The sequence below is a fragment of the Anser cygnoides genome, chromosome 10, assembly GCF_040182565.1.
Source record: "Anser cygnoides isolate HZ-2024a breed goose chromosome 10, Taihu_goose_T2T_genome, whole genome shotgun sequence".
Taxonomy (NCBI): Eukaryota; Metazoa; Chordata; class Aves; order Anseriformes; family Anatidae; genus Anser; species Anser cygnoides.
In genome coordinates this window covers 20,357,800-20,371,796 of record NC_089882.1, presented here as the reverse complement: position 1 = coordinate 20,371,796, position 13,997 = coordinate 20,357,800, and the positions used below count along the sequence as shown (strand labels likewise).

Below are 13,997 nucleotides of genomic sequence, written 5' to 3'. Positions count from 1 at the left end.
AATTTTTCAGCATACAGAATAAGAAGTTTAAGAACTTTTAAACTTAAAGTAAGTATCTGCTCTTAAAGTTGACAGTGGAGTTGATCCCAACTCAGAACAAATTTAATAAGGGAAGCAAAGAAATATTTTACAGAAAATTGGGATGCATTCCAAAAGATGGATTACAAATCTGAACTCCGGAGGAAATAACATCTGTAAGCTATAGACGAAAACAGAGGGGACACGTTGGTTTGTAGCAATCGTCTTCTCTGACATTAAGCCCTGTGAATCTGTGAGGTCTCCTGGGTCATTCCAGGATGCACAAGGAGGAGCAAGGACAGGAAAAATTTCATTGCCCTCAATAAAATATTAACATTAGCAGCTTTGTATTAAGAAAAATAGATATTTTAACTTATGTTTCAAGGCTTCAGCCAGTTGCCTGCATGAATCATGACCAGCCTACCTTCATATGGGACTGTAATGCTTCTCACTATTATATTATGAGAAAGTAACCTTATTTTGCTCCCAACAGGGTAAAGGAGCCTCTTAATTAGCACATACTTCATTGATTAAGAAAAACAGTTAATAAAAACAAGTATCTATACCAAGAACTTTGGACTCTCCTCTCCCATTAAAAGAACAAGTTCACCATGGATGAGGGAAGTACAATAGCAAAGCTTATCTGGCTCCTCACACCTACTACTAAACTGGCTCGTGCAGTGCTGGTAGCCCTGAGAGAGACTTTTTTTTCAAGCACACGATTGTGCAGCACCAGAAAAAGACACGGGGAAATTATACGAGGAAAATTTGGCCCAGAATAAAAATAGATTGGTTTCCTGCTGCGACCATCCCAAAATTCCTGAACAATTGCCTGTGGGAAGCTCGTCTGGCACGCAGCCTGTTCAGGACAATTCTGGGTAAGGAATAGCTGGCTGCTAGGACGTCTGGGTTCTTCAGTTTCAGAAACAGAAAAACTAAGTCATGACTGTGAGTCAAAACGAAGTGGAATCTAATCTCTAAACATGCAGATCATTAGCAGCTTCTTCTAAGTCATCCAGCTGCACTGCTACATTTTTTAAGAATTCCTTAGTCATTAGTTTTATATTTGAAGAGTTCAAGTGACAAGAGCTCGAGAATGGGAATGCTGACATAAGAAAAAAGATGAGGTACCAGCAAATTCAATTATATCAGAAAAGCCAGTTCTCTCCTTACTAAAAGTTTGAATTTACAGCAAATCTGACATAAATGCATTTATAAAAAAGCAACAACAATGTACAGGCTGCAATTAAATTGTAATTGGATTTGTCATTTCAAAGTATTAGCATCAGATTTCCAGATAATACAGGGTGACATACTCTTATGCTAATAAACAGAAAGTTAGCAAAGTAAACAAATGCTGTGTTTCTACTGTAAGGAAATACGTGCACCAATGAAGCAACCTTTTCAGCACAAAAGTAATTTAATACTCAAACCACATGAAAAGCGATCTCTCTGGGAATAGCACAGCTGCTAAAATCCAAGTCAGTTTTTATTAAATCATCAAGTCTGTTTATGTAAAACAGAGCTCTCTTAAAATGACCTCCAAGAGGAAATGATTTGCTAACAAAAAATTGATACCTGCATTTAATTTATCTACATCAATGTATGTTTTCATATATCAATATGTCCCTGAATCAGAAATAAAACGAAAAAAGAAAGCTTATTTTAAAACTTTTATCACTTCTAACTACTGCTGTGCTTTTAGCTATTCAAGAGGGTAGATGCACGTTCCTTTAAAAATAACTGCAGTTTTAAGCTTCATGGTTGAACTTTTGAGGAGAAAATGGACATAAAAAGTCCATCAAAACTTGTCAAATGTACCAGGACAGCCTGGAGAAATAACAGGAATACTGTAAGAGAAGAATTTCTGCAAGACATCTTAAAGTCTCAAAAAATGATAGTCCCTCAAGAGTTTTTGATAGCTATTTGAAACAGGAAGGATAACTGCAGTGGAAACAATGGAAAGAAATTCTTGCAATAAGTCCCTAGGTACATAAAAGTTAACTAAATTAATGGCACTCCCAAGCAGGCCAAATCATGAGTCAAAACTTCTGACTCTTCATATTGAGATATCCCAGTCAAAGCTTCTTAAGCTTGCGCTACACTGCCATAGAAAACTTGCCAGAAAAACTTTAAGGCCACAATACAGGAAAACAATCCAAGACTGAAGAGGAGGCCTCACACAGACACATTAGCAGGCTGCCCTAGTGTTCTGGCAAGACATAGCTCAGATCCTAGCAACAGCTGTAAATCCATTAGGTGACTCAGGACTGTCAACACTAGCATCAAAATGAAAGTTTTTTCAAAAAAGAAATGTTATGGAAGTACTTTTGTTCTTATGTATTCTTTATATATTGTTTTGTACCATAAAACACAAGTTTAGACAACTTCACATATTTGTAACAATATTAACTTCAAGACATTTAAAGAGATACATTTACTCCCTGGACATCAGAAATAATTTCTTAAACAGAAATAGCAATTTTATTTCCTCCTGTAAAGCTAGAAGCATTTAACAGTACATGTGATAAACTTTTCAAAAATGTGTCATCTCTAATCTCTGCTTTCATCCAGCTGTGAGCAAAATGTTTGTGGAGATAGCATGCTGATAGGTTATGCAAAAAAAAAAATAAAAATCGGAAAACAGCTAAAAAGGAGCATGAGGGCAAAAAGAACTTTAGCAAAAATGAGAACACAGATTCCAAGCCCTAAGAAAATGTTAAATACAAAGCAGACCTTGGCATCCCAACACCGACCTAGAGCAAAACATTCTGTATATAGACAAAGTACAGCGAAAACTCAGACTTACTTTGGGGGAACAGGCTGTGCACTTATCAAATGCCAGGCTGACCGGCAGAACGTTATCAAATCTTGATAAAAACCCACGGATCTGGAAGATGAAAAAATACAACACTTATAATTATAAAAAACATACTTCCAAAATTCCCTGAATTGGACACATTTGGTATAATGATGAAGAACAGCTATAACTAGGGTAGTAATGGTCTAACACAATGATGGTCACCACCACCAGCTGTACTGAATTTATACAGAACATATTGATGTTTTCTATATATAATGGTACAACTGTCTGGACACAAGACTGTTTAAACATAGAGGCACAGCACCACCTGCAGTTTGAGTTTATTTTTTACTTGATTTTCCAGTTCCCAAAAAGTCATGGTATAACAAGTTAAACACAATTTAAAAAACACATGTTATAGAGATGGGAAAAAAAATACTGTTGTGCATTCCTAAATTATGCTGTTAATACAATATTACTGATACTTAATTTTAGAATTCTAAACCATAGTTTCTTGTAACAGGGATAGCTCTGCAAACAGCGTGGAACATGGTTTGACTGAATTCTTTGAAACTCTTTGTAATATTGACCATCCTTTTTACTCTGTGCTTTTACAGGTCTGCTACAGTACAGAGCGCTCACTAAGAACAGAACTTATGTAGCTCTGCAATACAAGTAATAATGCTTGAATTAACATGGAAGTCTATCATAGAAAACACTTCCAAAGCACACTCTACACATTTAATGCAGTTGCAATGGCACAAATCTTGGAAGCCACTAGCAACTTAAATAGCATTAACTCCACGATAATTTTGTAGAAAAACCAAGCCATACACAATGTTAGAATACAAAAATGCAGTCATTCTCAACCAAAAACCACACCCAGGAAAAGAGGAAAACAAGAAAATCAAGTCTTTCTGACACCACATGTTTTGTATTTCTGTCATCTTGGGAACTCCAAGACACTCCCTGGAAATATGTTTGGTTCACTTATGACAAAGACTATGAGTGTACAGAATTTATTAGCCACAAAGGAACAAGTTCTCAATACCGAGGACTGCTAATAAAATAATCATAGAACACCACAAAAAAACACCAGAAAGTACATTAATTCTAGATTCCTAGAGAAAGTAACGTGCTCACTGAATTGATTAGATGGATGACTGCTCAAATAAACCAGCAGTTGTAAAAGGATTAGTTGTCATGGTATTTCAAAAACGTTTTATTTACAATCTATATCTACTAAACATGTGTTAGAATGTCTAACTAGAGAAGACATTCAAGACAGTCACCTCACGAGTGTGAAAACAGATATACAGTTGACAAGTGATAATAAAAAGATATGATCCATCTCAAACATGGACTTTAATCAAATCTCAGAAGTATAGCCCAAAACAGAAAAATAATGCACGTAAAATCACATAGGGGTATAAAAAATGTCAGACAGATCTGACTAGAGTCAAAACATTCTCATAAGGAAATACATAAAATAACAGATTATTTTTTGAGTAGAAAGAGTAAACTTTCTAAAGTATATGCTAAATACCTTAATATTTCTAGCTTTTCTTTGGAAAAAAATCACTTTTCTTAGATGCTAAGAGAAAGTTCAGAACTGTTTTCCAGAGGTTTGGAATAAAGTCATAATTTTGAAACAAAGTCCCTTTGTAAGACAAGACTCAAAAGATTTAACTTTCAAAATTATTGACATTACTTTTAAAAACAAAACACCTCAGTATTATTTCATATCAGAGAAAAGCATCCAGATGATTACAGAAAACTATGAAAGATTTTAATTATGCTACCTGGAAATTACGACATACAGTTTTCAACTAAGAAAGCAAAATCTTCTTCAAAACTAAATCAGAGGAGATTATCCTGGATCATCAAATGAATGACAGACAGATTTGGCTCTCTTCCTCTTCAGATAGGAGAGCAAAAAGATACTGTAGAAGTTGTCTCAGGTTGGGTCTTGTTGACAACAGCATTAGCATATTAGCTACAAGAGGGTTAACGGAGTAACTTAGTTTATAATGGAGTGCCCTGACTGCAAACAACTTGTCAGTCATTGTGAAAGTTACAAACAAACCAATTAGCACCAAAGCCAGAAACTGTTGATAACTTTCCAGATGAGCAGATTACGGATTATGACCACCAGTGAGGACAGATAGTTGTTACAAGGTACTCTGACAGTATCAGAACAAGCCACTGCAGAACTGGATATTCTCTACCAATGCTGTAGCTGACAGTGTCCACTGTAACAAGCAGAAAAGCTCCATGGGCAGGGGAGAGACACCCTTGAAAGAGAACTGGAGAGATTCCAGAGTTAACAGAGAAAAAAAAAAGATAAAGCCCAGGGAACCCCACTGCAAAACATGATCCATGTGTAAATACTGGTTACTACATAAAATTATAAACAAAATTAGACTAATTTTATGTAGACTCATCTGTGATTACCTGGACATCACAAAAGAAAGCACAGTAGTACCTTTGTTTTTTTCTGAGTTAAGATTCATTCTGAGCACACAAAAAAAACAAAGAGAATCCGAAGACACCATTTATAAACAAAAAAGAATTATTTATACAACAGATGCATCTGAACAAAGAGATACTCAGGTAAGCAATATAAAGCAAGAGGAGCAAAAGACTTTAAATCCCCAGTGATACATCACAGGATATCTGATTAAATGGATAAGATCAACAGGACAGGTTTTTGAAAGACCGTAACAATATACTGGATAGACTTGTCTTTGTTATCTTGAAAACAGTACCTTAAACACTAATTTGTAACTCAAGTTTGGGTTGAGTAGAACATCATAAAGACTGATGTACTGCATCCAAAATTCATGAATATTTTAGAGAACTATAATAGATGTTGGCTGAATTTTACATTATTTTTCAACCTAAGAGCGAATTTAAAAAGAAAATAAGAGCAACTTTGAGATGCTCACAGTCTCAGCTCTGATAGGGAAAAGTCAGAGGTTGTATTATTTAAATGTTGCCTGCTAGGGAATTCCTCTGTCCAAATAAATTCCTGCTAAGTAGGCAGTGTTGGGACAGAAACATTGCCAGGAACACTACTACCTTGGCTTGTATGATGGCTTCTTATTTATTTTTAAACCAAGCACAGAGACTCATTCCTTGTGGGAAAAGAATCATATCAGCATATAGCATAGGAGACAGGCTGTGATATTTGTCTTATATCAGTACCCAGCTTTTAAACGAAAACATTTCCTCACAGATTACTTACCTGATGAGGAACAAGTCCAAGAGAAGTAGGTGGTTCATTCATTCTATCATCACTACTGCTGGCCACAGCATAACCACTGCCAAAAATCCAAGAATGAAAGTCAGAACAAAGACAACATACTGAACAGTAAGTTACAATACATTTCATTACAGGTTGCAGTTTAGAACCTGGAAAGTCTGTTTCGTAGTGGTAATCAGGCTTCAGCAAGAGAATACAGAAATCCTTTTCCAGAACAAGTCTTGGAGATTTGTAACATACTCATATCCAAACCTAGCTCTCCTTCTCTTTCAAAGATTTTTAAAGAGAAAAAACAAGTCTAAATTTCAGGTTAGAGCATTCCAGAGTCATTTCTGAATTAAGCCCACTTAATTTTAGCTAAGATTTTGAAACACTTTGCTTATCTGAAAGCCCTTCGTGTGACAGAATTGATTATGACAGTTCCTCATTACACTAAAACACACTCTTGAGCTAAGGAATGCCAAGATCTAGTACAGGAAACACACTGTTCTTTTGAAGTATTCTCAGTACTTTTCTACTTTTAAGCTCAGGAGGGAAAACTGCCAATCTCCAAAACAAAACAAAAAAATATATAGATTTGATGATTCACTTCTCTTAATACTGTTAAATTACAGTAACACAGCAGATATGGCCTATAAATTACATTAACTTACAGGCAACATCACACATTACAGAACTGCCCTACTTAACGTGTACTTCCTCTTCCTTCTCCCAAAAGATTATATTAAAAAACTCTTATTTCTCAGAGAATATCTCTTAAACGCCACTCCTTGTCTCAGAAATGACTCACCCTTCTGGATGCTGTAAAACAGAAACCATTAATTCCACTGCAAGAGCTCCAGCTATCATTGCTAATCCAGGTCGACTGACTGTGCACTGCTGATCCAATGTCCGATCCCTGGTGGACTACAAAGATAGACAGTTCTAAAAAAAAGAAAAAAGTAACTCAAAAGTAATTAGCTGCTCTACTACACAAAACATCTTTCGTTATGTGCAATTCATTTCATTTCTTTGATGTTCCAAATAAAATATGAACTATTTCTTAATCATCTGTACATCAACATAAAAAGGATCCCTGACGAAATACCATTTCAAGGAAAAAAGAATTCAATTCACAACAAAAGAGATGCATAATCATCACCATTTGCATAAGGTTCTACTCACATCCCCTGGTGCCACAACATCATTGCAGAAATAGCAACCCAGTTTATAGCCAGGGATATTTGAAAAGAGTGATGATCCCAACAGGTCAGAAGAACCGGAGGCATTGCTGAAACGTGAATCACCAGATTCTTGCTGTTTTGGTTTCTTTAGACCATGTCTCATAACAACAAATGTGTCAAATCCCAATGCAGCATTGATGACCAGCTATGAACAATAAAGAGAGAACAACTAATTTGAACTGAGCTTTAAAGGGGAGGGGGGAAAAAGGCCTCAAGGTTTTATTCACTGTAAATATCAAAACAAACAAAAATCTGTAGACAGACCACCTCACCACCTATCTATCATCCTAGCCACAAAAACAGCAAACCCCAAACCAGATTCTCTGATATGTGGAAAATTCCAGTTGTAAAGCATTTAAAAAAATGCTAAATTGTTTCAGAAGTCCACAATTAGGGGACAATTTCAGGGCAAGGTGATGCAAATGAATGACTTCCTTTTTTCATTGCACAAACTTATGTACATTTGCAGACAACGCTGGCACAGGAACTCCATAAATGTGTTGTTTTAGTTAACATTTGAAGGCAACTTCACAGTAACATTCAGTGCCTCACTGAAGTTACTGGAGCAGTTATGCACTGAAATGGATCACCATCCATATATCCATATTTGGTCCAACTTTCATACAGCAATTAGTACTGTTATTGGAACATCTTATTTTGGTTCCCGCTTAGAATTTATTCTCCAGTTTGCTGCACATTCTATACCAAACATTGAAACTCTTGAGTGCTACAATATTTCAAATGCCATTTAAGTACCACATTGGCTATCAGAACGAGTTTTCATATCATCTGAGATTCTCAGTATGTATTCTTTCACATCACTGTGGTCCAATATAACGCTTTAAACACTTCTCTGTGACTTCTGTTACCCACAAAAATCCTGCTCAGAGAGGAAAGCAATTGTTACTTATGGTCTTCATATGCATCTGTTTAGTCACATGGGGGCCACAAGCAGCCATGATGCACAATTGCTTTGTCATCATTTTCCCCTTCAGCTTGTGACAAGTGCTGAGAGTAATCTGAAGTTTTATATAAAAGTTAAGCAGATAAAGTTTTTGTTATGACCAGAATATCATAGAACCAGTCCTTAAACTGTCCTTAAATTGTTTTGGGAAGAAGGACTGCAGGTAGATGCAAGATCATTAAGGCAACTGAATGATAACTCCCTGGGGAAATTGACTCTCATTTCTACCTATGTACCCCTTTATAGATAAATTTACAGATTATCATAACGTTCTTCATTTTCCCCACATGCCCGTTTTGAGACCTTAAGGTCAAAACTTCAGCAGTACTTTAGACTTGCAGCTGCTCTACAAATTCACATTTGAAGTAGAGCTCTCATTATATGCTTAACACAAAGTACATTGAAAAGCAGATGCTAAGCATTTCAGTTGGGATGCCTTGAGGTTTCAGTGCTGTGCCTATTTGGTGACAGAGAATCCCATCTGCATACATCACAGTGATCTTATGAAAAAGAAACAATGGTGATGCAGTCAGACAATTCAGTTAAGTTTAGAAGAACGAACATCAAGAGAAAGGGGAATATACTTGAAATTACAAGACAAAACTAATTTGCAAATACCAAAAATCTGTATTCTCTCCTTTGTACTGTTCACTTTTTATGAAAACAGAATCACAGAAGCATCTAGGTTGGAAGAGACCTCCAAGATCACCTAGTCCAACCTCTGACCTAACACTAACAAGTCCTCCACTAAACCACATCACTAAGTTCTACATCTAAATGTCTTTTAAAGACCTCCAGGGATGGTGACTCAACCACTTCCCTGGGCAGCCCATTCCAATGCCTAACAACCCTTTCAGTAAAGAAGTTCTTCCTAATATCCATCCAAAACTTCCCCTGGCGCAACTTTAGCCCATTCGTCCTCGTCCTGTCACCAGGCACGTGGGAGAACAGACCAACCCCCACCTCGCTACAGCCTCCTTTAAGGTACCTGTAGAGAGCAATAAGGTCGCCCCTGAGCCCCCTCTTCTCCAGGCTGAACAAGCCCAGCTCCCTCAGCCGCTCCTCGTAAGACTTGTTCTCCAGACCCCTCACCAGCTTGGTCGCCCTTCTCTGGACTCGCTCGAGCACGTCCATGTCCTTCCTGCAGCGAGGGGCCCAAAACTGAACACAGTACTCGAGGTGCGGCCTCACCAGAGCCGAGTACAGGGGGACAATCACTTCCCTAGCCCTGCTGGCCACACTGCTTCTTATGCAAGCCAGGATGCTGTTGGCCTTCTTGGCCACCTGAGCACACTGCTGGCTCATATTCAGCCGACTATCAACCAGTACTCCCGGGTCCTTCTCTGCCAGGCAGCTTTCCAGCCACTCATCTCCCAGCCTGTAGCGCTGCTTGGGGTTGTTGTGCCCCAGGTGCAACACACACACACACACACACACAAAAGAAACCACACACAACTACTAAGGATTAGGAAACTAGAGTTGTCATAGCTGAAAAACCATTGAAGTCAAGAAATAAAAAAATATACATATCCAGTAACATTGACACAGCCCTGTCACATGTACTGTTTTCTATTACTCTCTTGTGTTAAGTTTGCAATTTAAATTGCTACGGACATCATTACATTTGTGCCACAAAACACACAGGATGTGCACTGCAGTTAAGCTGACATCTTCAAAGCTTGACATAGGCATTTTCCGATTGTACTATTTTAACGGAGCAAACACGAAACTGCACAATTCCTAAATTAAGAAATATCAGGATTAGTAGAGACTGTTTTACTAAGGTCTCTGTCACAATGGGAAAAGAAATAAGTATTCAGGATAAATTAGTTGGATTCTAAAAAACACTATTTTCCACACTGTAATAATTGAGAAAGTTATGCAGTTTCCATAATCCTGTGTGATTTAGAATATTCTTTCACACGAAAAGTTTGGATGCCACGTTGTCTTCAACAATATTCAAACAAAATTAAAGGCTCCACCATCCGTATCTGATCCAGATATCTGATTTGTAGAACATGGCAAAAGTGGCTCAAACTATTCTCCCCAAATGCTTTTGTGACTCTCCTGGAAACATTTCTGTTAAGCTTATGTATTACTTCTCAATCTGCTTCATGTACACCTACCACAAAAGATGTTTTGACATTTTGACTACATTAACACTTATGCATATAGTGTTACCGATCTCCTATAATATTAACTATACAGAATATGAAGTTTAGGATACTAATTTTTTAATATAAGAATTCAAGATCTTAATTTCATGTACTGTAGCCCTCACATGTCATTTCTTTGTCTAACATGACAATATTGCTGTTACGTTGTTGATTGCTTTAGCTATTTCTGCATTACCTGATTAAGAATCACGTACAGAGTTTTGATGCATTGGCTCAGCACAACAGCATATATCAGATAAGGTAATTAGAAAAAAACCTTAACTTTTGACCAGAAAAGTGCTGATGTGCTGTTTAAGTTCAGAATACACTCTCTTTTTTCACATTTAAGATACATTTTGAAAATATAGTTTCAAACAAGTTGCTACAGTTCACATCCCCTTTCAGTCAATCATTATTTTAATGGGTTTAGTCCTCCTTGCAATGTTTCTCTTATACAAAGTCACTTCTCTCAGTCACTTTACCATGCAGTATCTCCCCTTAGAGATGCTCAAAAGATGCTGACTAGAGAAGACCTTGAGAAACATGCTGTAAGTTGGCCCTAAATCAAACAGGGATTTGTATCAGATCACTGCCAGAGGACCCTTTCAACCCATATACTTTTATGATTGAAGTTCCTATTTTCTCCCTTCAACATTCTCTTTCTGTCATATGCAGAATCTTTGAGGATACAGAAAACAAGACAACATTTTTGCACAGTCACAACAGACTGGTCAAACGTTTCAGAGCCCCATATGGGTCTTTTAGGTATATACAGCCGATTGCTAACCTCCTTGTCACTGTATTTCAGCTCCTGTTTAATCAATGTGTGATACAATACCTTCCTCTTGCTGGCTGCAATAACAGCTGGGAGCCACCGACTCTCTCTAGTGTCCATAAGGAGGAAAACAACATCATGAGCGTCAATAAGCTCTTCAAGTGTAGCCACATCCTTCCGAGCTTGTGCCATCGTTACTTCAGAAAAATTCACTGGGTGGCCAGGCATAGGGATGCTCATGTTATAGCCTTCTGAATTCTGCATGGAGATAGAAAAAAAATAAACACATTAAAAGATAAACATGTGACTTAGTAGAATTATTATAAGTGCAACACAAACTGTAGAATATAAATTTAATTACTGTTTGGCAGAATGGCAACTTCATTCTTTATATCTCTTAGTGTATCAATACTACAAATTAAAGCACAGCGCAGAAGTTTGAGTGAATGGTAGTCTCAGCTGCTATATTTATCCAAAACAGAGCAGCTCAACACAAATGCACTAGTTTGGATCATGAGAGCAGACCAATGATTTTCAGGTGGCTCTGTGCCTGAACTAACAAGCCCAGCCTCTCAGGAGGCTAATTAGGTCTAACAAATCACTACCAGAAGATAGCTAAACTGCTCCTGGTCCCAGAGGGAACAAACAAGAAAAGCAAGAAGACAGATCTTTCTTACAATTACTATCACACTGAAGTTATGTAAGACCTGGATTGTCTTTGCAGCCACTTTACACACAACGTTAACAGGATGGACACTCTATTAAGTTTATATTTGATATTGAATATCGATTCAGTTACACTAAGATGGATACAACATATCATCCATCCTCGTGTTTTAAATTCATTAGGAGAAGAACAATAGTCTTGATTGATTTTCATGTAATTTCACCAGCCATGCATGAACTTGATACGTAAGAAAACCACTTCTGAGACTTGTGACTCCAGGCCTTGGCCGCCTGGAGGCTCGCATTGCAAAGATACTCAAAGAGCTTGTTTGTATTGCAGAAACATCCATCTTTTCTAACTCCATATTTGGATAAAACATATTGAGCAGAAAATGGCTAAAGAGCCAAATAAGCATATACAATGTAAACAACTTGCTGGCTCATTTGGAAACACTAACACAATCTGTCAGCCATCTGGTATCTGAGAACATTTGATCCTCCATTTATGTTACAGAAGCATAGCCCTTACCCAAGGTTATCACTGTACCTTAAGCAACTAACAATTTTAAAGCTAAAACTTAAAAGCTTGATGAAGCAAACAAAATCACATGGAAAAAAATCACATGGACAGAGAAGAAAGGTTGGTGGAAAGCAATTTTCTATAGTCCAAGTGCACGCACAAGTCATGAATCCAGGTAAGCTAAATAACCAGAAGAAACAAGTATACATTCTACACATCATAAATATCCCTAAAGAAAAAAAAAAAGAAGTATCAGGTAACCCACCAACAAATACATCAGCTTGGAGAAATTCATTTGGGTAGTATTTTCATCAACAATAGCAAAGGATGCTTTCTTTTTTTTCAAATCTCCTACAGGAGTAAAACGTAGAGTCCAAGGTGAACTACAATGCTCTTAACAGAGTAACTCCACTGTGTCCCAGCTAGGACAGCCTGGGATCTGCACCACCAGTACAGACACTGGGCAATCACTGGAGGAGGTTTTACTTTCCATTGTCATTACCTGCTCCAAAAAGCTGTGCCAGGAACATAGAACTTAATCCACGCTGTACATGAATAATGTATTGATGAATAACTTACAAAGGCCCTGCAACGCATTCAAGTGCTGATTTAGTAGGTAATTGCTGTTCAAAAATTAAAATGAACAAGCCAAGTTGAAGACTAGCTGCACAGAAATTTGTTAACAAGGTTTATAACACACTAAAATCTCACTAGAATTCACAGAAATGCTCTGTCCATTGGCTAAAGAGAGAACTGCAAACCTAGCAGCTTCAATACCTTAAACATTATTTGAATAACTGTCCCTTGGAAAAAAAAAACAGTCACCAGTAGCTGTGGTTGAGGTACACTTCTGCAGTCAAACACTGGAAAAATAGCTATAAAATTGTTTGAGTCACACTGGAAGCTGATCAGATATGACCTGTCCATGGCATGAGGAAACAAAGAATGCATAATATTTATCAAGTAACTGCTTCGTACCAGTACTGAAATTCTTAAATAATGACAATAATAGGAATAATACAAATAAAAACAGAACAACACAGAGCAACCAAAACAAAATGAACCTAAAAGTGTTTGGAAAGGAGTTTCTGTAAAGCTTGTTAACAGTGCTGACCATCAACAGCAAAACTGATCTATATTTCACTGTTCATAGATCAAATATATTGGCTAGTAACAGAAGCATTTTAAATACAGAATTGTACAGTGTATGTACATAACTCCTTTAGTTGTTAAACTCAGTGGTTAAGATATTGCTTGTCAGTTGAGCTCTGGTAAATATAGCTACCAACTCTAAGACAGTCTCAATTCCAAAGTAAAAAATATGAACAGCTCAGTGAGACTTGTACCACGTGCCTGGTGAGTATAAAGAAATTTTGTTCATGATAGAGCAATCTGAGAGTGTGTCTATTCTGAAATTATAGGCAATATCAATTCCTACCCCAAAAGAAGGGTACAGATATAGAAGAAACCTGTATATACATTTAAATCTACTTTTTTCAGCACTGAAAAGTAGGAGTGTTTAAACCCGTGCACTGAATAATGTTCATATAATGCATGCTCCTGGTGTCAAAAAGGATAAAGGCTGGCATTGGTGGGTCTTTCATCAT

At 37.1% G+C, this 13,997-nt stretch overlaps 1 protein-coding gene across 15 annotated transcripts in view; it reads right to left on the bottom strand.

Moving 5' to 3' along the window:
* The window catches only part of ATG7 (autophagy related 7), a 127,880-nt gene that overhangs the window by 96,920 nt on the left and 16,963 nt on the right, over positions 1 to 13,997 (bottom strand). For 14 of the 15 annotated variants that reach the window (XM_067003281.1, XM_067003282.1, XM_067003284.1 and 11 more), the window contains exons 13-17: positions 11,268 to 11,462; positions 7,251 to 7,454; positions 6,877 to 6,992; positions 6,069 to 6,144; positions 2,828 to 2,908 (exon numbers count right to left, since the gene is read on the bottom strand). In XM_067003281.1, the coding sequence (XP_066859382.1) occupies positions 2,828 to 2,908; positions 6,069 to 6,144; positions 6,877 to 6,992; positions 7,251 to 7,454; positions 11,268 to 11,462 (672 nt within the window). Of the gene's footprint in view, positions 1 to 2,827; positions 2,909 to 6,068; positions 6,145 to 6,876; positions 7,011 to 7,250; positions 7,455 to 11,267; positions 11,463 to 13,997 lie in introns of those variants that run through there. The other variant, XM_067003286.1, reaches the window with a different exon arrangement.